The 27,710-nt window shown below is 46.7% G+C and overlaps 1 protein-coding gene across 2 annotated transcripts in view; it reads right to left on the bottom strand.

Moving 5' to 3' along the window:
- Positions 1-27,710, bottom strand: part of Pitpnb (phosphatidylinositol transfer protein beta) — a 57,795-nt gene that overhangs the window by 14,021 nt on the left and 16,064 nt on the right. For both annotated transcript variants that reach the window (XM_048342737.1, XM_048342736.1), the window contains exons 4-8: positions 26,727-26,818; positions 26,153-26,160; positions 25,625-25,699; positions 24,550-24,633; positions 6,243-6,320 (exon numbers count right to left, since the gene is read on the bottom strand). In XM_048342737.1, the coding sequence (XP_048198694.1) occupies positions 6,243-6,320; positions 24,550-24,633; positions 25,625-25,699; positions 26,153-26,160; positions 26,727-26,818 (337 nt within the window). The remainder of the gene's footprint in view (positions 1-6,242; positions 6,321-24,549; positions 24,634-25,624; positions 25,700-26,152; positions 26,161-26,726; positions 26,819-27,710) is intronic.

Below are 27,710 nucleotides of genomic sequence, written 5' to 3'. Positions count from 1 at the left end.
GAGTGCTTGCCTAGCATGCATGAAGCCCTGGGTTCAATTCCTCAGCAACACATAAACAGAAAAGGCTGGAAGTAGTGCTGTGGCTCAAGTGGTAGAGTACTAGCCTTGAGCAAAAGGCAGCCAGAGGAAGTGCTCAGGCCCTGAGTTCAAGCTTCAGGATTGGCAAAAAATTAGCTTAACCAAACATTAACCAACACCTAGGGGAATACCTCCTCCCTAGCCACAATCTGTATCAAAGTAAGGAACAGAAGGTTTAAAGTCCAGGGGCCTAGGCAGGTGGGAAAGGAAGACAGTGAGAACACACGCCCCTACTCCCATGCTGACCTGACATGGGTGCTCCCCCACCCCTAGGATCCCACAAAATTGCAGCAGGGCTCAGGGGTGAAGCCCCATCTGCTAGGAGAAATGGCAGAAAGAAATAGTCATGGTGAGGCGAAGTCCAAAGGCTGAACTGCTTGTACAGGCAAGCTAATGCCACAAAAGTAGGCAATGTGAGATCCAGGCAGGAAAGCCTCCTGCCTGTGCAAGGATAATCGGTTGCTTTCCTAGCTTACACAAATGGCTTCTTTTTGCACCCCACACCCATTCTATAAGGCATGTATATCATTCGACAAAGGCCCATGTTCCTTTGTACAGGAGCGACCCCCCTGTATGAGCAAAATCACATGCTCACATTCAGACCAAGAAAACTTTTCCGCTCCTCACAGCACCTCAAGTGATTCTGTAAGAAATGGACTCCACTGAGTCACTTGAGACCCTGTTGTGGCACTAGCAGGAGCTGCAGCATTTGTAACCCAGGAAGACAAGCACTCATTACCTAATCTAAGTGCTACATGCATATTTCAAAATGAAAAACCTAGCCACCAAACCAGGCACCCCCATCCACCCATCCAATCAGCCAGAAACTATTTAAGGCCTTTATGTCACCCACTATGGGGTTCAAATATGAAATGGCAGGGAAGGAGGAAGTTAAGTCCAAATGCTTTTACATCCTTCCCGGGCCCCGACGCGTTCTAGATGTGGGAATGGAAGATCAGTGCCTATGTTCCCAGCAGGGCGGCTACCAGGGAGAAGCCACTGGCTCCTGAGCCACTGGAGGAATTCCCATGCCTCTTTCCTATCAGCATCTATCTCAAAATGTCTCTCATCATCTACTTTAAATCACAGCTGTCTATGGCTAACAAACTCATACATTTTTTTTTTAAATTTTTTTTTAGGGAGGATAGCAGGTAGGTACTGGGGTATGAATCCAGGGCCCTACACTTGCTAGACAGGCACTCTACTATCATGTCTTTCTAGATCTTCTTTCACAGATTATTTTTTAAATGTAATTTGATTGCTACTATTAAGGAGTTGTACAGAGGAGTTCCCAATGATTACTCTCGAGATAGAGCCACTTCCTACCTGGGTGTGTACCACCAAGTTCAGCCCTTTTGTTGAGATGCAGTCTTAGGAACTTTCCAACCCAGGAGAGTCTGGAACCATAATCCTCCGGATCCCAGCCTCTCACATAGCTAGGATGCCACCCATACAGCTGAGGAGTGAGAAGCTATGCCCAGGCTGGCCTCAAACTGAGATTTCCCCCAATATCAGTCTCCTACGTAGAAAGGGTTACATGCGTGCATGAGACACTCTGTCCAGTCTGAAATCTTAAAAACTTTATTTTATGTCATTGATAACTAAGGTTACCACCGCTTCCTAGATTTAGGATAGAAAGAAAAGAACCATGGTGATGTAGCAGGTAATGCATTTGTGTCTCTGTAGTTCCTTTACTGGCAGGCAGTGGGGCTGCTCCTGGGCAAACCCACAGCCTGACAGAGAAGTGTACACAGTACCAGAGACTGAAGGGGCAATCCCACTGGCTGGAGCTCCTACTTAGACTGGAGCAAACACTGCAGACAGACAGTGTTTGTCCTTGTGATCAGCAAGAATGAGCACACCAAATACTACAATAGCCACCTAAGGTTTCATTATTTGACCCGATCCTCTTCTACTTCTCCACTCAGAACACTGGAGGACTCCTGAGCTATGCTGGCGCCATGACTGACAGAGAGGTGGGCAAAGCCTCCCCGAAAGACCTCTGGAGGCCCAATTATTAACCATGGCACACACAGAGACACAGACGCTTGGGTCATCATGAGATGTTGGCTTAAATGAAGCTTTGCGTTAGGTAAAAATGACACCTGTTTCTCTAAAGTGCCTCCATTTGTCAAGATGACAACTCCTCCCCAGATCACAGGCAGCGATCTGAAAGCTATGAGGAATCCATGACACATGTAGTCACATTAGTGTCACAACACACATGAGAACAGACATGTAACAGTGCACAGGCATGCGCACACAGAACAAATGTGGCAAGTGTGTGCGCACGCGCACACAGGTGTGCAGTGCTGCAGAGAAGCACAACATTCACATCCATCAGAAACGCGCTATTGCGCCTTGCAGCAAAAATCTTAATCAGGTTATAAATCGCTTCCCGATTACTATGCACAGTCACTTCAGCAAGTGTTGCATTCTTAAGTAACAAAATATAATTCACATGCTTGGATCTTAAAAATTCTTTCTTCAGAGGAAAAATGACTAGATAGCCACGGCCTGTGTCTCCAGGTCTATAGGTTAAAAAAAAGAAAACAAATACAAAATACACACAGGCCCATGGACACATATAAAAGTCCACTCCGGAACAGGACCACGCACACATAATCATACATGTAACATATGTCAAATCCTTTCAGGTTTCCAAGATGAAGCTTGAAGGCAATGGTAACATTACCCCTTTTGAGTGCATGCCCTCTGTGTGGGGTGTGTCCCCATAATTCGATTATACTGCCATCCTGAGGTTGTCCCTGGTGCTCTTGCTTAGAGATGTGCAAAGCCAGGCTGGGAGTGAAGGGTGAAGCTAGCCACAGATGTGGTGTGACGGAGCTCTCTCCACTGCTGCCCGCATTCCACGACATGGAACCGCCACATACGGATTCTGTAAATGCTATGATGCAGAGCCACCAAGCTGCCAGCACGGGGTAGGGCAGGTGTAGATGGAAAGGTTCCGACCAGTGCTCTGCAAGTCGCTGGAGGTGAGACCGCAGTTCCCATGCCTTGCACACTGCGAGCAAGTGCTCAATCAAGAGATACCAAGATGGCAGGCGGCCTGCCCTCATGTCTCCCTCATCCATTGTTTCTCTGGCACTTCTCGTAGCATCTGGAACCTTCTAATGCAGACTGCCAGTAGGTAAACACTGGTACTAAGAAGGAAAATGCGGGGCTGGGAATATGGCCTAGTGGCAAGGGTGCTTGCCTCCTACACATGAAGCTCTCAGTTCGATTCCCCAGCACCACATATATGGAAAACGGCCAGAAGGGGCGCTGTGGCTCAGGTGGCAGAGTGCTAGCCTTGAGCTGGAAGAAGCCAGGGACAGTGCTCAGGCCCTGAGTCCAAGGCCCAGGACTGGCCAAAAAAAAAAAAAGGAAAATGCCACCATGGGTAGGGGAACTTGAGAGACCCAGTGTAGCTCTGTAGTACGGTGCTGGCCTGCCGGGCTAGATTTACCTCCCCTGGTGCGGGGATGCTAAGCTTACTCCCTTATCAGTGCTCCCCTTTTCACCCTCTCCCCTGGGCACCCGACCCGCGGGCGGCCAAGGTGGAGCGAAGGAACAAGGGCAAGCCTAAAGTGCACGCGGCTGAATGAGATCCCCTTTCCCTCCCTCCTTACCCACCAAGGAAGCCAGGCGCAGATGGATCTCGGAGATGCTTCGGAGAGCAATCCGGTTTAATCGGGAGGGGCTTACAGTAATATAATGATGATGAGGAGGATTGAGCAGGAGCTGGCGATAGGCTGGTGAGCTTGTCCATCCAAGAACAGCTCCAAAGGACCTCCCTCATGGGCTAAAGTCCCTTCCCATAGTACTGTCCTCTGGGCAAAGCCCGCGAAAAGGGGAGCACACGTGCTCGCTGGCGCAAGGTGGGGGATGGTCTCAAAGCTATCCCTTCTGGTTCCAGACCCAGAAGGAGATAGGTGTGGCCCACTTCCACACTGCCCCAGGGCTGGGGGAAGGGCAGCGTCTCGGGAGCTCTCTTATCGCACTTCCCCCCTTAAGGCCAAGATGAATCCCCAACACTGGCCTAGCACATGTGTAGGCCCTAGGTTCAATTCCCACTACTCCAACAGACCCAGGAGCAAAGTGATCACAGGACTTGCACTTGGCCTTGAACATACTCTGGAATGTGGGTTGGTGAGGAAGCAGCCTCTGCCAAAGCAAGCAGGTGGGATTGGGCGATGGAGGCCGTGGGAAGATGCTGCACACCTGGCAGCCAGGACATGCACAAGAACATTCTTGCACAGAGTAGGATTTCTTCTTCCCTATCATCTCCTCAGACTTCAAGTTCAGAGTGCCCCACCTACCCCACCCCACACCCCTCCCCACCCCACCGCAGCACCACGAGGAGAGCAAAGACATTCCCAGAAGATGCTGCTGGAAGCAGGGCCACAGGGCCAGGGCTGTCTGTGCTTTGCTGTCACCTACTGTCATCCTTCTTACTCTATTTACCTCCAAGCAGTAAAGAGAAGGTTCAATTAGTTATTCTTGATTACCCTTATTTCTAAATTGTGGTGATTTGTTCACTGGAATCCAGTTAGGCAGAACTAAGAGTAGCTGCATCCACCATGGTTTGACTAATGTGTACAGCCAACAACTGGCCAATCTGTAATGACTGCCTACCTGCTAGCACTCTGCCAGACCAATAAACTATTTTAACATGAAAAAAAGGCTAGGGCTGGGGTGAAGCATGGGGCCAAGGGTTGAGACTGCTATTCTGCAATCGGCACAAATGTTAAATTCACATTATTTCTGAAAACTTCAAGCTACTCCAACATTTTGAATAGTCATCCATTATCAAAGGGCTTTTTCCCTTTTATAATATCTGAAAACTAAATAAAAGTCAGTGAGACATACCTGCGGACTGCCATAGAACTAGGTAGGAGTTCCTGCAGGATAGATGTGGTCTAAGTTTCAGAGCCCTGCCTTGCAAGGCAGTTTCTATGTGAAAAGCAGCTGCCTGAGCCCTGTACTCAGCCTTGGCACGGGTGCCATTCCCTGTAGACCTTGGAGGAGCCACTAAACCCTGTGGCCTGGCTCTAGAGGGTTTTTGTTCATCTCTCGATTCAGACTTCTGTAGTCCACAGTCAGAAAGGTGGAAAAGCACGAATCCTTTACAATGTATTTATACCAATTGTTCTAAGTCTACCTCTTCATTTCTTTTATATCATCATCATCATCATCATCATCATCATCATCTTTGTCAGTCGTGGGGCTTGAATTTAGGGCCTGGGCCACTGTCCCTGAGCTTTTTTTGCTCAAGGTTAGTGCTTTACCACTTGGAGCCATAGTACCTCTTCTGGTTTTATGGTGGTTCATTAGAGTTGTAAAAGACTCACAGACTTTGCTGCCTGGGCTGGCTTTGAACAGTGATCCTCAGATTTCAGCCTTCTGAATAGCTAGGATTGCAGGCGTGAGCCACCAGTGTCTGCGATACTCCTTCATATCTAAGTGGCACTTTCTGGGTCTTGTATGTCTGGACATTAAGTTGGGAGAATTATTAAGTGAACTAACTGTGCCCAGAGAACAAACGTGAAAATAAGATAAAATTACATTCCCCAATTCCCTGTGACTGCTCGGGCCCTAGCATGCTGGTTACTGAGCAACCCCTGCTTGAGGCCTCGAGCTCCTCCCTGCGGTCACAGTGATGATAACCTGCCTTGCAAGGGTCTGCCATCAGTTCAGGGGTGTCTACATTGTTGTAACCACCCAAACCATTGCCATGGACCGAATGACAGCCCTGCATTCTCCCATGAATGAAGTAAAGGCAGAGGCTTAAAACAAAAGCCTCTCTAGCACCCAGCTTTCCCAAAAGGCCACGAATACCAGCTTCCATGAAGGGAGCTTGTTCTGATTTTCCAGACCTTCGATTCACAGGGATTTCTGTACAGGCTCATCACAGCCCCTGAAGACTACAGCACTGGTGTCCTGGGGGCTCAGCAGCACCATGCCAGCAGGGCCGGTCTGGCTACCCTTGCAGCACAGACTCGCAGGCCAACTGCCACTAGCCCCAAGTGCTTATCGCATATCAAACTATTTTTGTGCCACTTCTATTTTTCACTTAAACGTCACCCGTGCCTCAAGACCCAGGGCCTGTCAAGTGTTCCGTTGCCAAGACTCCATCTGTCAGAAAGGTCAGCAGCCAGTACCTTCCAGTTGGGTCCCAGAGGGCCTCTCTTGGTCTTGGCTGACTGGAATAATGCAGGGTCTTCATCAGCTTTGTAGTCCTGAAAACCAAAAGAGAGTCAGAATCAGAGAAGAAAACCAGAACACTCTTGAGTCTGCAGAACAGCTTATGACAGAAAGTGATTAGGCTTAGCAGGCTCCTGGCGTTTAAGTGGCAAAATGTTTCCACACAGTAATATACTGGCAGCAGCATGCAATCACAAGCAATGAAGATATTTGCAGCAATGCCCCACGACTATATTCTGATAGGAGCAAGGCTTGCCCACGCCACTGGGAACAGTGTCTGCAGTGACTTGGAGCAGTCAGGACCACTGGGCAGGCCTGATCCCAACACCCTTACCAAGGCTGCGTCTGTGGACATCTCCACTGCTGTCCAGCCTCTCTGAACCCTGGTCCACACAGCACAGGAGCTATGGAAGAGCTCCTCACAGGAGAGAGAAGGCATTCCTACCAGACCCCACTGTCAAATGAGAAAGAGGGGTCCCAGGCCACCTCAGCTCCATCATGCTTGTGGGAATGGCCCTGAAACGTACATTTGTTTAAGCAGCCAAAGCAGTAACTTCCCTTTCCTTGATGTCTTCTGGGAGTAAGCATTTAACTTCCCTGCTTTATAAATATTCTCCAATGAACACACAAACATGTACAACACACGTGTGTGCGCACACACATACACATACATACACGCACACTGTCACTCATGAATGCCTTCCCCTTTTCAAGTAGATCTCTAAGCTGAGACTCAACATCATTTCTGAAGGGACTACCTACTTGGGAAAAAAGCCCAGACAAGTCTGATATGAAGCCCTGGCTAAAAATCACTGTTCGAGAGAGGTAAGAGTAGTTCAAGCATGGAGCACCCCTGAACAAGCTCTCAAGTCTAATACAAATGTTTGCACATCAAAGAAAACATGCAAAGTGGCAGCCACTCAACATACACGTTCCCCAATAAATGAGTATGATCTGCTAGTGGGGAAAAGTTATAAATAATGTCAAGAGGGAAAAAATAAGACTCAGGGAGAAAAACCAAACCTTAAAGAAAGACAATTGGGGAAATATGTGACCTTGAACTAAAGTCTGTGTAGTTTGTCTAAGCATCTACAAGAGGGGGGCTGGGACACACAGGGGAGATAGAAGGGATGATACTGATCAAGATGCACTGTACTCATTAAAATGCAAAACTGAAACCTTTGTAGTAGAATAATAATAATAATAATAATAATAAAGAAGCTACAAGAAGGGCTACATTTACTTCACAAGGTCTTGGATGGCTACTCCAGGTCTTAATGCTTTGCGGTATGCATGGTGGTATGGCCACTGACATGAGTTGGTCAGCATTACCCCCAAAAGCCAAGTGTGAGGAACAGCTGCAAAGATCCCACAGGTACAGTTCTTCCATGTGTCTGGGTGCAACCATCAGAGCTTAATCATAGCCAGCCAGCACAAGTTCATCAGTTTCAAATAACAATGGCTGTCCTAAAGTTTTTTTTTTTTTTTGGCCAGTCCCGGGCCTTGGACTCAGGGCCTGAGCACTGTCCCTGGTTTCTTCCCGCTCAAGGCTAGCACTCCGCCACTTGAGCCACAGCACGCTTCTGGCCGTTTTTCTGTATATGTGGTGCTGGGGAATCGAACCTAGGGCCTCGTGTATCCGAGGCAGGCACTCTTGCCACTAGGCTATCTCCCCAGCCCTGTCCTACAGTTTTAATCACCTCTCTTCTGAGTAAGAAAAGAGCCCAGTGCAAGGCTGTCTCAAGATCTGCTTCTCAATGATCATCAACACAAAGAAATTCCCAAACCAGTTCTTCTACGTCAGAAGGCAAGTCAAAACTCAAAGACAGGCTCAAATTAAGAATCACTCCCCGTACCACAATCTCTTGGAATCTGTGTGAGACCTAAGAAGTAGTCTGAGGAGGCAGACGGGAAGGAGGCCAGCTGGTGATGGTGTATGTGTGTGTGTGTGGGCGGGGGGGCTGCTCCTCCTGAAACAGACATACAAGGCTTACCAAACCAGGAAGCTCATGTTTATCAACTGCCAACAAACCAGACAAAGGAACACATTTTAGAAACAAATCTTAAAAGTAGGACAATCTTATGGCCAGATCACATTATGGCTAAAACATTTGAAAGATTAAACAAATTACTGTTACAATGCACAGGAGGCTAGCCATGGTTTACCATTTTATTCTATTTGAGGGGAAACCTTCGCCCTTTCTGGCTGCTGGGGTGTCTGGCCACCAGGCGGGGCTCCCTCCCCTCCCACATTGGTTTGTTTTTACCACTGAAGGTGGAAGAGGAGGGCCAGGAAGAGGAGAACTGAAAATAGCCCACTTCCCTCATCTGGGAGGCCATCAGTTACATGCTGTGCCACGATGGAAAATACGGGGCTGACAGAACATGTCATCATAGAAATTCCAATCCTGCATTTATTAAAATGTGAAGGGAAAAGAAAGGACTGGAATTTCAGAATGGATGATGTACAAGGACTTCAGGATGATGTACAAAGACTTCAGAATGACTGTGGATTTTAAGCCTGGCCCACTTCAAGAGAAAGAATGAGACTGGCAGGATGAAAGTACACACAATGATCACCAGGGCTAACAGAACAAGACCAATGCTGTTGGGGAGAGTGTTACACAAATAAACCAGCCATGACTAAGGCCAGCTGTAGGAGTAAGTTAACCAAGGGGCACATGACCCCAGGAGCCAGGCTGGGCACCGGGCGGCACCAGTGAAGGTCTGGCTGCTGGCCAGGCTGAAGTCAGGCAGAGGTGACAAACACCAACCAATGCACCATGTGAGAAATCACTCTTGTACCTCTCTGGGCCCTCCCATCAGTGTAGGTGAGGTGATGAGGGACACGCTCTGAAATGAGGGATCACGGAATCATGGGGACACCAACTCCTCTCACAGGTGAGGAGAGACAGTCCAGCGAGAGGATGGAATGCCCCCCACCCTTTCTTAGGGAGTTTGGGGCTCATGCTACACATCACACAGGAGGATGGCAAAGTGTCCCCCGAATGCAGGGCCAACCACCTCAAGAAAAAGCCACAGCTTCATAGCAAGAGGGCTGGCCTGTAGAAGAGATGCATGGGCACTGTTCCGGACAGAGTCTTCCCCTAATGCTGTTCTTGAACCCAAAGTAGGAGCCCTTTATACATGTCCTACTAAAAATGTCACACAACCCAATTATCAACAATGGTATTTGAGCCTTCAGCTGTGAGAACTGCATTTGTCACAACCTAAACATTTCTGGGCTGGTCATGTGAGCTGGAAGACGTAAACATTTCGTCCGATGAATTAGTAGAAGGCAGCTCACGGACATAGCCATTTCAAGCACCATTTGGTGTTCACAACACTGAATTTTTGAAAGTCTTCTTTGCTGCCATTTGACGGTGGTACACCTAATTTTGGTCTTGTGTGGATGTGAAGCAGTCCAGAGTTATATCAATATCACAAGGAACAAATCCACTCCTGCACATATGACAGTTTCAGCATACAGAATGCAACCTCAGCTACCAATTATAGCTGCAAATGAGCAATCGAGTGGAATGAGACAGCCTGCTGGCTTTGTTAGTGTTCTGTCTCCCCGGGGTCCCAGGGGGAAAGGGAGGCTCTGATGAGGAAGGAGCCCTGGGCTCCTGGTTTATTGTGCTCGCCACCAGCTGCAGACTTCTCATCTCATTAGTTCTCTTAGAATACTGTGGGCACAGACAGCTGCAGCCTCCTCGGGTCTCCGGCTCTTGGGTATTCTCAAGGCGGCACTGGCCACCCATTCTCTGTAATCCTTGGGAAAACAAGCAAGCACATTCACTAGGCCACAGAAACTATTTGTAAAAGGGGCTTTAAAAATCATGTTTAAAAGGAGAAAAATGTTAGTGCTAAGGTACACTGTACTTAATTTTTTTATGATCCAATTTTAATTATCTGTATAATGCCCAGAGGCTTGGCCAGGATGAGGGCTGAAGAAAACCACCATTATCAAGTTAGGGCTAACATGCCTGCCTCCCTAGACACTACTTGCTCCACCAATAACAGTGTCTGAACAACATAAAAATGCAATGGTGTTGCCGTAAGGTTAGTACTAATACAATTCTATTCAATCAAAGGTGCTGATTTAAGTTAAAACAAACAAACACCAGGCAAGTGGAAGTCAGGTACCCTTTGGAGAAGAAAATAAAAATACGGTCAGTAAATGGGTTACTGAATCTGCATGCTGCAGCCAGAGAATACATTCATGAAATTCATATAAATAATGTTTGCCATCACTGGAATTGGAAAGTCAGGGTACCTCTCGGGTGTGCATCTGTTATTCAGCCCAGTTCTCAATGGAGGAGCTCAACAGGAACTGCATTCATTCTCAAGACAAACAATGTTCATTCTATGAATCTTTTAGCACAGTGGCTGATCCCTCCCAAACACAAGTGCAAAATTTGTACTGAGCCATCATATGTATGCCCCTGAGCCCAGACTGAGCTGGTGATTGTGAATGGGAAGGGAGCAGGAGGCGAGGGGCATGCTGGGAGAGGTGGCTCTTGACAGCCTGTGGAAATGGAGAGGAGCTCCACACAAGAGAAGCTGCTCAAGGAAGCATGCAGGGGTTTGTTTCCACAGGTGAGAAGCCAAGGAGGAGATCGCCCAGTATACTCCCCACACATCTCCCTGGTCCCCAGCAGAAGAAACGTATATGGAATACATAAAAATTCAAGAGGGCTATTAGGTCCTTTAATAGGCTCTTCTGGAGAGTAAGACGACTAAACCAACCACAGCCTAGAAATAAAGCCTGGGATGGGAGAAAAAGCAGAATCAGACACAAAGATAAATAACTAATGTAATCCGTTAGCATGGCCCTGCATTTCTTCAACGCTGTGGTACTTGGGAAAACAAGGAGTTCCTGGATCCTATCAGGGCTGACCTCACAACCAATGATATAACTCCCCAGACTCCAAAGGCTAAAAAGAACGCTGGCAGTAAATGTTGCAGTAACAAATAGCAGAAGTGTAAAAAGAAATAACATTTACTAACCTGCTTAAGAAACTGATTTCAACAGTTATTTTCTAATCAGCAGCTTCCTACTCTATTTTTAATTACATTTCCCCAGCGACTCCTCAACCTCCCAGGTTCCCACGGAGTACCATTAATATAGTATAAGTAAACCTCATTAATTCAGATCCTACCACCTTGGAATTCATAATCACTCGGACAGGGGCTGGGCTGAAGTTTATCTTTGCATGATCTATGAAAAAAAGATTTGCTACACAAATTAATAGAGTAACAAGATCTCCGGAGGGCTGTTTAAACAGTTCAGAAGTGTTTTAGAGCAATTCAGAAGCATTCATTTGCATATAATTATTATGCTAATTACAAATCATTCTTATCTATTCATTAAAGCCGATCCCCAAAGGACCACTAATTGTCAATAACTTGTTGGCCTAGTTTCCCTTACTGAGAAGGTACCTCAAAGGAACAAACCTGCATTAGAAAATACTCTACAGTTCCGCCCTCTCATTAATCCTCACTGGCTTTCCCACCAATGACTGAAAGGCGAATCTCTAAACCTCAGGAGAGCTGGGCCTCCAAGTCAGATCCACTGCAGGCACAAGGCCTGGGTAATCTTCCTCCTCCTTTCCCACCAACTCCCTAGCTAGCCACGAAGTGATTCTGGCCTGGGGTTGCTCACACTGGTCACCACACCTCTGGGCTGGCTAAGCATACCCGTGGCTTCAGCCCTGCTCTCTGACCTGTTCTTTACAAAAACCACAGATCACCAACATCTCCAGGGTCATGATGGCAGACCCCAAATGCCTTTGAAAGGTAACAAATTAACAGGGGGGGAAAAAAGGCAGAACCTCAGCTCTGAAAAAGTTCTGGCCTATCACCTGATGTGGTGTCGTAATCCACCACGGGGTGGTCAGGTGAGGTCAGCAGACCTCGTGGAGCTGGATTGCTAACCACAATATGTTTATTCACGTTTATTACGGCATTTAAAATAATAACTTAACTCTGCACACCAATAGAATTATAACTTAAAAATTAAGTTACCAAAGCCTAAAACATATGTTTAGGAAAAGTAACAACTGATGTTTCCTTTAAGTGAGATACTACAACATAACCTTGCAACTGACCTGGGGCAAATACTCTGCTGAAAATTCTTGAACGCTGTCTGGCGGAATGCTGGTTCTTGATCTGCCCTTCAGCTTCCAAATCCCAGGATCCCCCTGGAACCCACTGCACAAGCATCGCTTCTGCATAGGACAGCCAGGCCAGACACACAGCCTCATGCCCTCTATTATTTCTGCAGCGCTTCTGGATGGGCTGGTAGGGAGACCTCCTTGTTTGCCCTCACCCTGGGACTAGAGGCACTTTCAACTGTCACTGAAGCTGAGCTGAGCAGATTCAGACACTACCTGCATGACCCCCGAAGCCAGGCCCCAAATCACATATTGCAAGCACATAGCTGCTTGTCGCCACACCAGGACCTGAAGCAATCTCTGCTCCTGCTCAGCCCAGAGAACTTTCCTGAAGAAAGCACTCACACTGTTTTCTGAAAGGGGGTTTCGGAAGGAACAGGCTATAAAGTGTAACTTGGAGGATAGAGAAGCAGAGTGATAGCCAGGGTGGGGTTGAGTGGAATCTCGGTGCACACATGTGGAAATGTCCCAACGAAAATCTTCCCTGTACAACTAAGTATGTTAATTACAACAGGAAAGAAAACAACCTGACAATAAATACACAAAATAAAATCCAGCAACACTGACTGGCTCTGAGTCAGAGACACTATCCACAAACTCTAAGTTCTCATCTCACCACCTGCCCCACCAGGCTTGGAAGCCTAGCTTCTCAGCAGTTGAGCTCTGAGAATTGAGGTTTCATGCCAGTTAACCCCAGGGAAAAAAATCCCAAAGTGGAGGTGTGGCTCTAGAATAGAGCACCAACCACGAATGCAAAAGCTGTGAGCTTAAGCCTGAAGTTCAAACCTTAGCATTCAAAAAAAGGGGGGAAACAGAAAAAATTAGGATGAACATTAAGCTAATGGATGGGCTCTAGTGAGAAAGTATTTGGGGCAAAATATGCTGATACACACGTTTTTAACAAACTTAAAAAAATCACTGTTAGATTAAAGCAAGCATGAAATAAGCAATGGGTTATTTTCCCACAAGAGGTCACTGCCGTGCAGCTGTACTGCACACACGGGAAGCCACAGCCACTGCTGGAAGTGACAGGGAAGCCCGTGTCCATGTAAGGCAGCAAAGTGGGAATGCATGTTCACGCTTCTTTTTAATATGAACTGTGCTTATTATTACATTCATTTCTATCTTCTCTGAGGATGGGAGAAAAATCTTCTACCAGTGACTGCAAACAAGGTCTTTCCCACTGTTTCCTTCGCTGCACAGCAAAGGTGTGAAGAAGGCTGATTGCTTGGACTGGTGTGCGCCTCTTCAGCATTAAATAAGGTCAAGTGACTTGAGAACTCTTCTTATACATCCTGTCCTATGCTCAGGGGAGGTTAGGGATCAATTCACTATTCCCACACCATTATCATGTCCATCCATCAGAAAAGAGCTTAGGGAACTCCACCTCAGATATCAGCGCTAAGTTACAAACTTGTCTGATAGAAATGTCTAGATTTGTCTAGAAATGCCCGATGCCCAGTGGCTCATGCCTGTAATCCTAGCTACTCAGGAGGCTGTGATCTGAGGATTGTGGTTCAAAGCCAGCCCAGACAAGGAAGTACATGAAACTCTTAACTCCAATGAAACCACCAGAAAGCCGAAAATGGCGTCATGGCTCAAAGTGGTAGAGTACTATTAGCCTTGAGCAAAAAAGCTCAGGGACCGTGCCCAGGCCCAGAGTTCAAACCCTATGTCTGACAAAAAAAAGAAAAAGGAAGAAGAAATGAAAAAGAAAGAAATCAGAAATGTTATATAGGTTTACTTTAGCACTAAACAGGAAGAGGTCCTCCACTGAGAGCAGTGTCTCCTCCTGCCAAAGAGAACTGAGCAAATCAGTGCTTGGCAAGCCCTAGGGCTTGCTGGATCTCAGCCACAGCCTTCCCATAAACAAAAGCTGTTTTCAGATCTAAAGAATGGCATAGCCACTACAGAGCTGAGAAGCAGAAAGCCTTCTTAGGAAATCAGACATCCCGAACGTAGCTCCCACACAGAATCACCCTGGCCAGCCATCTACGGCATCTTAGGTCAACTTCTGAAAAAACATCACTTTTGTAGCTCACAAGCTGACAAGTACTAACAGCTTCACATAGCTTGATGTACTAGTTGGCCCTTTCCAGTCAGATCCCATCATTCCTTTCCATTTGAAGAGAAAATATTCTCATGCAAATCATTTAAGGAAGCAAACATTTGGTTTGTACAAGTCTTCAAAATTGTGATTTTTCTAAAGGGAGTACGGTAAACCCATGTTCCCAAGACCATGTACTCAAATGTGTAGTGTAACATGTGGGCACTTCCCATGGGGGATCAAAGCAAAGACATACACAGCCCTTTGGTGAGCAGGACAGCATAGCCCTGGGGGGCTACCAGAGTATGCATGCCTCTCGGAGCCCATCCTAAAGAAATTAGCCAAGGCTAACATTTAGGGAAAAGCATTTTAAAGAAAGGCAAAATACTTTTAATGTTAGTGGTACTAGGGTTTGAACTTGGGGCTCTACTTGACTGAACCACAGCTCCAGCCCTTTCCGTTCTGGCTCTTTCTGAGACGTTTCTTCTGGCTATGGGGCCTGTACTCAAACTGTGATTTTCACTTCTAAACCATAGCTGGAATGACAGCTGGGACGACAGGCGCCCACCCAGATACCGGCTGAGAGAAATCTGTGAGCTTTTGCTTGCACTGGCCTTGAAATTCAATCCCCCTCAATCTTTTAAAAAATAATACACACAGTTCAAAGCAATTAAAACCAAACCACATATGTTGATTCCTAAAAGTCACCAGATTCAGACAATCAAGCACTAACTAGGCTCAGCATGCTATCGGCACATATTTCTACCAAAACAGCCTCACCACACAACTGGACCTTGTACCCATGTGCCACTGGTAGAAAGACATCAAAAGCATCCACTCTAAATCCCACTCCCTTCTCCTTGACATCACAATCATTAAAAGGTTTCCCTATGTATGTTGCAAAGAAAACCCCAACAACCCCCCACGCAATGGTGGGAGATGCTTATGTAGCCATGTTCAAACCTCCCAAATTCTGGCCCTTGCACCCCAACTTTGGCTGCAACCTAGGGCCAGCACTGGACTGTAACAGTTATGAGAAAAGCACCCTTTGGGTAAGGGACACCCAGCGTCACCATGAGCCAAGCAACAGTTGGAATGAACTACTCCAAGTCATTTAGGAACATCTGGCTTATCCAGTGATTACGAAAATCTTACACTCTCTTTTGACAGTCACAATTATGCTACTCACTAGACCAAAACACAGTAAATAGTAAGTTCTAATAAACATTTATGAAATGAACAAATGAAATAAAATGAACAAGTTTCATGTCAAATCACGTCTGCAGATCTTCAAGCCTTTTGATTGCATATATGCAAATTTCAAAATATGCCAGAATTTTGCAGCGGAGGGAGGAGAGCAAGGCCTGGATGAGAACTGGTGTTTCAGAAGACTGGGGAAGATGGATGGAACACCAGGCAGTGGCTACTTGGTGTAAGTAAATGAACCCTATGGTAAGCAGATGAAAGCTGGAGCACACCCACTTCCCCCATGGCTAGGAGAGAAGGTGACAGCACTTCCTTGGGCTGCAAATTCCTTGGCAGTAAAGATGAAAGTTGAGGTGAAGGTGCTGGGTAGACTCCATGGACTGCCATTCCTTCTGCTTGCCCACTCCAGAAGGGTGCAGCTCTGCAATCTGTACCTGTTACCACACCCCAGCTTCCCAAAGGTGAACACCAGCAGGAGGCACCACAGGACAGACTCAAGTCCCACCCAGGTTCTGAACAGGGGTGAGTCTCCCCAGTCTGCATTTCTAACATGCTTCCCAGAGACCAAAAGGTTTGGTCTGAGTCTTTTTTTTTTTTTTTTTTGGCAGTCCTGGGCCTTGGACTCAGGCCTGAGCACTGTCCCTGGCTTATTTTTGATCAAGGTTAGCCCTTTGCCACTGGAGCCACAGCTCCACTTCTGGCCGTTTTCTATATATGTGGTGCTGGGGAATAGAACCCAGGGCTTCATGTATACGAGGCAAGCACTCTTGCCACTAGGCCATATTCCCAGCCCTGGTCTGAGTCTTAACTAGGCGCTTTGACGGGGGCCACCATGCTCCTTTGAAACCCAAAAGACCATTCAATGTCCAAGGTCTGCAGAACCAAGGCTTGTCCACAAGTAGAACTCCTGCAAGATAGACCACGGGCAGGTGAGCGGAGACACAGAGAGGCCATCCAAGCCTGGCAGGAGGCAGAGCTTTCTCCATGGCTCCTCCTCTTTCTGGGCTTCCCATTGCAAGCCAAAGATTTATCCAGTCCTTATTTCCTCAACCCCCTCCCCCCACCCAGCCCCCTTCCTGTTGGGAAGGTTTTCATTTATCAGCCCAGCCTGCCATCTGCAAGCTCCACAGGCCACACTTACTGGCCGGGCTTTTCTACTAGCCTGGATCACCATGACACTGATGAGGAGACCCACAGAGTGAGCTGCCCACCAAGTGACATTATTCTTCTGGGAAGTGATTGTACGGAGTAAACCAGAGTCTATAGGAGCTGAGCCCATACTGCAAGCCAGCACATCCACATTTTTCCATTTGCAAATGGAAAAAGGGACCAGGAAGGGGAGGCTGGGAAAAGAAGGATGCCAGGGGGGAAATGTTACCAGGAAGCCACACAGATAGGGAGGTATGGAGGAGGGTCATGAAAATAACAGGGCAGAGGTATGAAGTAGAAAAAGCAGCGGGCTGAATGACACCAGAGCATCTTAAGAACAACCAAGCCTAAGGGGGCAAGGAACAAAAAAACTGTCCCCAGTCTTCCCAGTGAAGGAGCCCATCAGAGACCAGAGACCACAAGTCCTGGCCACACCTCTTCCTCCTCAGGAACACTCTTTATGGGACCCTCAGTACAGACTCCCAAATGCCTAACTACTGGGCATGAAATGCCTCATCTGACAAAAATCTTTTGCCACAGATTAAATTACATCCAGACACAGGAAGGGGATAAAAAAAAAACCTGCATTTTAATATGGAATAGAATTGTACTTTTCTCCTCCCCTCCCTCCCCCCAAATCCTGGGTCTTGAACTCAAGAGTCTAAACGTTGTTCCAAGTCTTTGTGCTCAAGGTTAGTGCTCTATCACTTTGAGCTACAGCTCCATTTCCAGCTTCTGAGTAGCTAATTTGACTCATGGACTTTGTTGCCTGGGTTGGCTTTGAACCATGATTCCCCAGACCTCAGCCTTCTGAGTTGCTAAGATTATAGGGATGACTGTCACCTGGCTGAACTATACTTTTTTTTTTTTTTTTGCCAGTTCTGACGCTTGAACTCATGACCTGGGCACTGTCCCTGAGCTTCTTTTGCTCAAGGCTAGCACTCTACCACTTCCAATTCCAATTCCAGCTTTTTCTGTTTATGTGGTACTGAGGAATCAAACCCAGAGCTTCATGCATGCTAGGCAAGTACTCTCTGGCTAAGCCACATTCCAGCCCCTGGAACTATTCTTCTTTAAAATGTCATCTTCCAAACACTTGAATACTTTTCTACCTTTAATGTTTGCTTATTACTAACCTTAAAAACCCAGATGTTAAAATGTATTCTTTTTACATGAGCAAGCCTACAAATTTGGAACAAACATGTCTACTACAAAAATCTGCCTTGGAAATGATCAAGTCACACAGCACCCGTTAGGAAGGTGGCACAGACCTTTTTAGTTTCCCATAATATCTTAAAAATGTGGTTCCAATTTCTCTCTTTTTAAAAACTGTACTCATTTTCTTTCAAATGACTTCCAAAAACGCAGGTCTCTCTGATGTTAATCATGTGTACACTTCAGCTTCCACTTTAAAGAGCCTCCCTCTCTTGGGAAGTGACTTTTGTATACAAATCATGGAAAGCTACTTAGACAAAGTGCTGGGGATGATTAAAGGAAGCTAGATTCAAATTTATACCTTCAGAAAGCAGAAGCAGATGTCAACTGAGTCATCTGTGTACACTTGGGAAAGAATTGAAGATAGGCATGTGTGTTTCATCAGGACATTTAAAGAATCCCTCAAGTTGTTTTTTTTTTTTTTTTTTTTTTTACTGTGGTTATATATCAACTACAACTTTAGAAATGAGGAGAAAAAAACACCCTTTAAACTTACACTTTGGTCTGTTCTGCTGGGCACCCTAACAGTATTAGCAACTCAGAAGGCCTATCCCACACTCTTCTTCCTCATGGGGACCACTAGAGGAGGAGCTAAAGCAGTGCTTTGTTTTATTCAATGACTCAGGGCCTGAGTGCTGTCCTTGAGCTTTTGTGCTTGAGGCTAGTGCTCTACAACTTGAGCCCCAGTTACATTTCTGGCTTTTTGGTAGTTAACTGGAGGTAAGAGTTTCATGGACTCGGGCGCCCAGGCTGGTTGTGAACCATGATCCTCAGATCTCAGACTCCCGAGTAGCTAGGATTACAGGGGTAAGCCACTGTGGCTAGTGTGGGAAAAGTCTGTTTTATATGGTGATGTGTTCCATCCAACGGCTCCAGAGGAAAAAAATCTGACTGCTTACTAGTTTCTTTAGGCAATTATGTGTCTTCTAGACAATTACGGAAAAACAAGGTCTTAGTAGTCTTACATAGACTCCTTATGAGGCATCCTAATGCTCAAATCCCTAGTAACTTGACTCAGAAATGCATGATTCCTAGAACACTATTTTGTGAGCCCAGGTCACACTGGGTTCTCCTTCCTAGGGTTGTTGTGATGATGCCAGACTTAGATTACATACACATATCAAAGCATCCTGCCAAGTATTCTGTTACACCTGGGGTCCAATGACATGTCTTCTACACATGTTGAAGCTCATAAGACTGACCAAAACTAACAAGTCAACAGCAAGCATGACATACCAGCCACTGGACAATCTTGCAGTTAAATCCGCAAGTAATCAACAGTCACTGTGAACTAATATTTGGGCTGCATATGTATGAAACAGCCTGTAGTAACAGAGAACTCCCAGCAGGTGGGGTGATGAGATAAATGTCACTTCTCAATTCTTGGTTTACAAATGCTGATGGGAAGGGAAGGTGTGTGTGTGGGGGGGTCTTCTCACATTCACTAATGCAAAGGTTTCATTTATTATAAAGCATGAGACACTGAAATAAAAATCACTTAAAGTTGTGGTTTTAAAATTTTTTTCACAGTAGCTCACTCAACATTCCTCCCCCCAGCAGTTCAACACAAACAGAATGGGGAAAAATTACTGAGTTAGTGGGACCCCCTCCAGGAGGCCCAAGACCAGTCTGCACATCTTCTGAAGGGCTCTTCAGTTCTAACGTCATCTTCACCTGAGGGACAAACCATGCACTACTGAGTGATGTAAGACAAGACACGCCATTTGGCAAGAGAGTTTCTGGTGTTTCCTATGGCTGAGGCCACCAGACTTGGCACAGATGAAGGGGGCAGAGTGCAGTCAGTCATATCCTCATCTCCTCTCACTAGGTGTGGGGGAGACCAGCCAGTCTCCTTACATAGGCTAGGTAGAGGGCCCAAGGAAATACCTTGGCAGCAGAGTGACACTCCCGCTGGGGCAGCTGGGCAGGATTAGGTCCTTTGTTTGCCCCCACCCCCACCCCATCAACCCACATCTACACACAAGCACCATCTACCCCTGCCCAGGCAGGTTTAGCCTATCTGCCCCAACTCTCTAGGTCAAACTGGGGAACCAATAGGCTAGGTGTAGGACCCCATCCCTTATTGGCTTCTTATAGTTTTTAAGCACTCAATTTGAATACTGCTCCAACACTTTTCACAAGTTTTTGACGCTAAGTCTGACTGGCCCCTCCTCCTAGATTTACTCTTGTATAATATCTCCCCCTTCCTCCTCAAGTGCTAATGGAACCTCTGACTTGCTTCCAGATGACGCAAAGGCCATGGGCCATTCATTCCCTGGACCGGCCAGGCCATCCACTACGATTTGTGAAACAGTGACAGAAAACAGACCCATGGAGAGGACAGTTCAGACCTCAGCTCTCTATTCATCAGCGAATTGCCACTACCAGCAGTGTCTTACATTCTTCCAGCCTGCCTGGGCAGAAGCCAGCAAAGACACACATACACACGTTCTCTTCTTGTAAAATATTCTGAGAAGTTTCCTTTGGAACAAAGACAGCCCACTCCCTCCAGGCCACTGCACTAGTGGGGACTCTGGTGCTCCCCACCATTCAGTGGTAAGTGAAGAACACTTGGACTTCAGCTCCCCAACTCAGGGTGGGAAATGGGAGGTCAGTCAATTCTTAGAAGTGAGGTTTTTGCAAGGTCAAAGGACATGCACTTGGAAATTCTAGTACCTAGCCAGGTGTGACTATTTATTTCCTCCCCCATCCCCAGGTCAGCCAGGTGTGACCACACTGACATCAGGCTGGTCATGTTAGGGTACACTCTTGCTCACACTGGCCAGTTCCACCTCTTCCTCCTCATTCCTGCGTGGCACCTTCCATGTCCCTGGAGGACATAAGAGTCAATCTTGCCCCTGAGGGACAAGGAGACTCTGGACGAAACAAGGGTCCCAGAGGGAGGTAGGTCAGGCAGCCTTGGGGGCACGGTCAGGGTACACTAGCCGGGAGAGGAAGAGTACGCCTACAGGGCAGCAGCTGGCCCAGTGGGCAACAAGGCAGGGCTGTGGTTCCTAAGTGGAGTGCCGGACCGAGGGCCAGAATGTCCACTGGTGCCTTGCACCTGGTGAGTTACCTCACTTAACTGGAGGCTGGCAAGGGGCCAAACTTTCTGTAACTACTGAACTGTGTGTTCAAACTCATTAGTGCCTGACTAATGCCAGACAGCAGCGGGGGACAGTGGGATACCTCAGCCCCAACTCTACCCAGCCCTCCCTGGTGAGTCAGGGGAAGCCAAGAAAGCCCTGCATGGTGGGAGGTACAGGAGAGAACAAGGAGGCTCCTTCCATGTAGCAGGACCGCTGTGCCTTACTTAGCAGGCCATCGCACTCACCACACCTGTCTTGATTCAGCGTAGGCACCCTGTGGGAACTGCAGAGGGCAAATGCTGCTTGCTTGGAAGGGTACAGTGTGTCAGCAGCAAGGCCCCAAGGGAGCCACAGCCTGGCACAGGGTCTCGCCATCACCCTATCTCTGGGCTGGGGCTGCTTCCCAAAGCCACCTCCTGCCACTCATCCCAGGTCCCTCACACATCCCCTGAAGCTTGAAGCTCTGCTCCTGGCAGAGGTTTGAAAACCATCACAGGCTGGACACCAGGGGCTCACACCTGTAATCCTAGCTCCTCAGGAGGCTGAGATCTGAGGACTGCAGTTCAAAGCCAGCCCGGGCCAAAAAGTCCCTGTGAGGCTCTTCTTTTTTTTTTTTTTAAAGAGTCAATACTTATTCTGATTAATATTTTACAAAATTCTAACAGATATACATAAGGAGAACTAATTTATTAAACACTTTACAGGTTTTCCTTTCCACAAAGTAACACAGTAGGTAGCAAAATAATACTTGGCACAGTTATAAATAAACACAAATTAAAAACATCCATAGCTTAAGTATGATGCTGTTTTATGTCTGTTAATATTTCAAATTAATCCTGTGAGACTCTTATCTCCAGTTAACCACTCAAGAAACAGAAGTGGTGCTCTGTGGCTCATGAGCCTTGAGTACAAAGAGGCTCAGGGACAGCACCCCAGCACTGAGTTCAAGCCCCATATCCACAAAAAAAAAAAAAAAAAAAAAAAAAGGAATTATCACAGGTAGTTACCATCACACAGCTGCTTTCCATCTCCTATAGAAGAGAAACATGCTTCCCAGGTTTTTTTTCCCTCTTTTTAGTCAGGCCTGCTGACTGTACATGGTAGTGGCTGTCATTTCATCATGACTGAAAAGGCAGCAAGGCCTGCAGTGCCAGCTTCATAGCAGCACCGTTCACCACTGCCAAGAGGAGAACAGCTGACCACCATCAGGGGGTAACACTGCTACAACTACAGTGTGACTGAGTGGGAAGAAGCCACGCAGTGTAAGGGCCAGGCAACTCCCAAGAGACTTCAGCGGGGTCGATCGGCATTTTTCCAGCCAGGGCATTTACTGTATGATGTTGGCCAGTGCTGATGTGAAGGCTGAGATGCACAAAGCCCTCTGGACATTCTCTGGATCAGTGTTTGCCAAAGCTGGGGTGATGACAGTGGACACAGCATGGTTTTAGGCAGCAGTAACACTTCTACTACACTGGGTATCCAGATACCCAGTGCCACTGAATTATAGCTTTGGAATGCTAAGCTTTATGTAACAAAGAGGAAATGCTACTGCATTTCTTTAAAGGGAAGCTTTAAACAGGAAGAGGAGCTAGGAGGGCTGGACAGGCCACTGGCTTACACAGCTGCAGCACCCACACAGCAGCTGGAACAGTTAGCTTTACTTTCTGCAAGACACAACACAGGCACCAAGAGGTCGCTTAACCTCTCCAACATGAACTGGCCCAGGAGGTGGACAGAGGAGTGGAGTCTCAAATCTCAATCGGAACCCAAAGGTGTTGCAGACTGTGTTCTCAGCTCCATCCCCATTGGGTCACAGGACCTACCCACCAAGTACCTCCTTTCTCACAGAATCATCATGAAGCCCCTCCCTCCCTGCAGCCTGGGCCTGCACAGTGCCCCCACCGGAACCTCATCTCAAGGCTCCCATGCAGCAAGGGCTTCACCCTGCTTCAGCTCCAGCAAAGCAGAGGCACCCACACGGTGGGTTGGGAGAGCATTCTGATTGGTGGCACACAGGGCACTTCTGACAGCAACATTTGAATGCTGTTCAGGGGCAGCCAATCTCCTGGGCCCACTGCTGCTCACTGCCGCCCTTGTCATCCCGACACCAGCCACTCCAGCAGCTGGCTCTGCGAGCACCCCCATTCTTCCACATGCACAAGTCAAGGTTGGAAGAGACCCCAGAGGAAGGATGGAACAAAGCCAGCAGCATTTGAACAACACCCTAAGGATAAAAATATCTCCCTCTTCTCTCCAAAGGTAGAAATCTCCCTGCAACTGAATGGCCCTCCCTCCCAGCATCTACACTTGGAAGCAGGATAGAGCCAGGCCTGGGGGAGGTCACTGCTTGCAGCCAACCTTGGGGACTTCTGAGAAAAGTCTAGAGACTCCCCCTGTGTGCACAGCAAAGTGGACATTCCCTGTCTGCTTCAGCTAACACTGCTCAAGTTCAGAGAATACGTACTAAAAATAGAAGCAAAAGGGATGCTGACTGCACACATTGTGCTTGACAAACAAGGGCTGTCACTCTCCAGAGTTCTGCCTCACCCCACTAACAGAAAAGAGGATCTCGGTTGTCTTAGCACAGGGAAGGCCCACAACCACAGCCTGCAAAGTCAAAGTAGCACATGGCACACACTGGCCTGGGAGTCTTTACATGCAGTTTTAAGCCCAAAGCCTGAATTACAAACACCTATCTTTAATAAAGAGTCAAACCAGAAAGTCAAACCGATGTTAAATTATAATAATTTAAATTTAGCTAAGTTAGTGAATATTTCTAAATGTTAGATTTCTGCTTTCCTAAAAACCACAGTAGAAACTAAAGGACTCACATTACTTAAAGAGGCTCCAAAGAGAATACTTTCATCAACAATGTTGGGTTTTTCAAAGAAAATAAACATCTTCATTAATAGGTACATTGCAACTTCTTTTTTGGCGGTCTAGAGGCTGGACTCAGGGCCTTGTCCTCGCTAGGTAGACACTACCATGTGAGTCCTTTCTTATTTTTTGACTAGTGTCTTGGTTTGTGCCTGAGCCACCTGAACCACACTTTTCCTATTTAAACCTCCTGCATAAGCTAGGACGACAGGCATGAACCACTATACCCAGCTTTTTACTGGCTGAGATGGGGCCTTGTGAATGTCAACACCAATCCTTTCCATTTCAGCCTCCCTAGTAGGTAGTACACACTCGCTTACTTTTATAAATTCTTACAGGGGTCACTTGTACAAGGGCAAAATTTGAACGAGACACAAATCATTTTCTGACTCTTGGGCTCTTAGACCAAATTTGAGCTCCAGATTCATCTCAGAGCAGAAGCGGAGGCCATAACAGATATAAAGAGTAACATACTACACCAGTGCCATCAAGTAGTACTTACTGCTGCTTCAACTTGACTTCGATCTGCAATGTCTATGTGGACAATTTCAACTGTTTTCCACGTGTTTGGATCTAGACCATGAACCTGTAAATGATAAATAGAAATGAAATAAAACAAACTAGGTGGAAACAATTGTATTTACGTGCATAATATTTACCTTGCATCATTTACTGTGTATTATGGAGAACAAAAAAAAAAATGCAACTGAGTTCGAGTGACTCTTGCATTCATTCAGCCTAAAACCATGAGGGATGGGGCTGGGGATATGGCCTAGTGGCAAGAGAGCTTGCCTCGTATACATGAGGCCCTGGGTTCGATTCCCCAGCACCACATATACAGAAAACGGCCAGAAGTAGCGCTGTGGCTCAAGTGGCAGAGTGCTAGCCTTGAGCAAAAAGGAAGCCAGGGACAGTGCTCAGGCCCTGAGTCCAAGGCCCAGGACTGGCAAAAAAAAAAAAAAAAAAACCCCATGAGGGATCTAGAAATCTCAAATCACTCTTCATAGTGCCCCCAAATAAAGGGTAGGGGCATGACCAACTACACTGGCAAGCAGAAAGCTGTCAATATTGAGTCTGTAGTCCTTAGGAATGATGCACCCCACCAGTGTGTAACCCATATGATACTCGGCCACAATGTTCCTGTCTGCAGTCCTATGCTAATGGTGAAGGACCAATGTTAACTCCACTCCAGGCAGACACCCTGTCTAATCTAGACCCAGAGCGTTCTTATCTGACAGCTATTCGTCTTCACCAAGGTTCACTCTTCCACAGCACTATGTCTCATTGTTTCTTTCTGCAATACCATGGAGCAACTAGGAATTGCTTAACAACTGCCCACGCATAGGCCCACTTGAAAGCTGGGAATGGCACATTTACTTATATCCAGATTAAAACATACCAAATCATGGCATTTAGATTACATTTGAGAAAATGAGCATAAAAACAATAGGAAATGTCAAAAGATCACTTGAAAGAAAAATCTAGTACTTAAATCCCAAAGTTCCACCAGGTGGACCGCATTTCAGACTCCTGTCCCAGAGGCTTCTGTACTCTTAAGTGCTCAGTTTGAAACTTACATTTTCTAATGTTCCCAAGTCTGGTTTGTGCCATGTTTCAATTTTAATGAAGAAATCATCTTTCATATATTCATTCTGCAGGAAACATAAGAGGACAAGGGCAGTGACCCTTCGCCAGTCTGTGCAGGTGGGGCCTCTCCCAGCAAGCACTTCTGCTGTCCCCAAGTGACAGGGTCATCACCACCCATCCCACAGCCTTCAGGCACACCAAAGGCCGTATGTGGTTAAGCAATCTCCGCAGGCATACTTGTCATGCAGCATGCAGGCTAAGAAGAAAGCCACAGGTTTGGGGGGAGCCAAGTTTGACATTTGAGGGAAGGGGCAGAAGGAAAAAAAAAAAGAGACAAATAAATGAGACAAGGAAGGCTCGATTAACCCCAGGGAACATAATGGCTCGTGACCAGGCAGAGGGACAGAGAAGGGTCATGCAGAGATGGGAATTTTAGTGGAAAAGCTAGTGATCATTGGAAATGATTATTGCATCCAATTCAGAGATGAAGAGGGGGACTGAAAAAGGGTTTTACTCACCGTTACAACTGAGGCAAAATGCAGAGGCAAGCAATAAAATGGGAAAAATTCAGATTAATTGGAGTCAAAACAATCTGTCTCAATATTTTATGTCACTAAACCACCTGAAAATAGAGAACATTTAGTAGCTTATGTCTTCAAAACCGTTTCTATGTAACTGATACCATGATCCTTAGATGATGGAGTAATCCAGTTTTAAAATAATGGTAGCCAGAATAATGTTACAAACTTTACAAAGTCAGTTTGGCAAATAACTGGAAGCTGCTCCCAGGTCTGTCCTCTCTCTCTCTCATCAGGAGACAGTTTAAATACTGAAACCTCATCAGGAGGCATTTCTGAGCGCATGCCATTCTCCCCATGTGCTTCCCTGGAGCAGGCAGCCAGCAGGGCATACCCATCACTTGGGAGTGAACCTGCCACCACACAACCACCCGGAGGACCAGATGCAGCCGCTCCCCGGCTGTTACCCAGGCAGGGGCAGCTGAGTGCCCATAGGAGGACCTGGCACTTGGGCTCCATTCCCTGGCCCTCAGGGTGGATGGAAGGGGGAAAAAGCTGCTGGGACAAGACTTACTTGTTCTACAGTAGGGATATGCATTCCAGGCTTTCTCATGGAACACCAAGGAGCCCTCAGGAGCAATCATCCTTACGAATGCAGGAACTTTGCTGCAAGGAGAGCAGATACATTTTCAACTGCAATGGCACCATATGATCAGCGCTATCAACCATGATCTCACAAATTGCATTGACTACTACTGTAATCAAAAGTTGGTGCACTAGCATTCAAGACTCCTATCAAGTTTATTTCAATCTTAAGGTAATCAGGTAGAAAAATGATAAAGTAACAAAATGAGTATGAAAGCTTAACTGTAAAAATAGCTGTTTTGAAATATAAGCAATGCTTTTCTATAGGTTTTAGATGTATTCCCCTGGTGGGAAATCTAAGTGTTAACTGAAGCTACCCAAACTACACATCAACACAGTTGGGAAGCCGGGTACCAGTGGCTCACGCCTGTACCTACTCAGGAGGTGGAGATCTGAGAATCGCGGTTTGAAGCCAGCTGGGGCTGAAATGTCTGTGAGCCTCCTATTTCCAATAATCTACTCAGAAAAAGCTGTGGCTCAAGTGGCAGGGCGCTAGCCTTGAGCACAAAGAGGCTCAAGGACAGTGCACAGGCCCTGAGTTCAAGCCCCAGGACTGACAAAAAAACAAAAAACCTAAAACAACCTAAAACACAGCTAAAGAAGTTATCTTACATAGTCACACATTGGAAGGATTCACAATGGATAAAAGCCTATAACAAAGGAACATCTTGAAATATGTCACAGATTACAACGTATAGGACAAACTGAAAGACCTGTGTGAATGCAAAGCATTTTAGAGGGTGGGAAAGCCTAGTCAAGGCCTCATGCAACAGACATGGTTAAGCATGTCATGAAAGCCCAGGAGCCTGCGCCAATTCCTCACAACCCACAGAATAACCAGCTAGGCAGAGAAAGGACACCACAAGTGCATCACAAAGACGACTACCCTGTAACAAATGGGAAATTCAGTCTC

This window comes from Perognathus longimembris, chromosome 3 (genome assembly GCF_023159225.1).
Source record: "Perognathus longimembris pacificus isolate PPM17 chromosome 3, ASM2315922v1, whole genome shotgun sequence".
NCBI classification, from domain to species: domain Eukaryota; kingdom Metazoa; phylum Chordata; class Mammalia; order Rodentia; family Heteromyidae; genus Perognathus; species Perognathus longimembris.
This window is presented reverse-complemented; position numbering and strand designations above follow the sequence as displayed.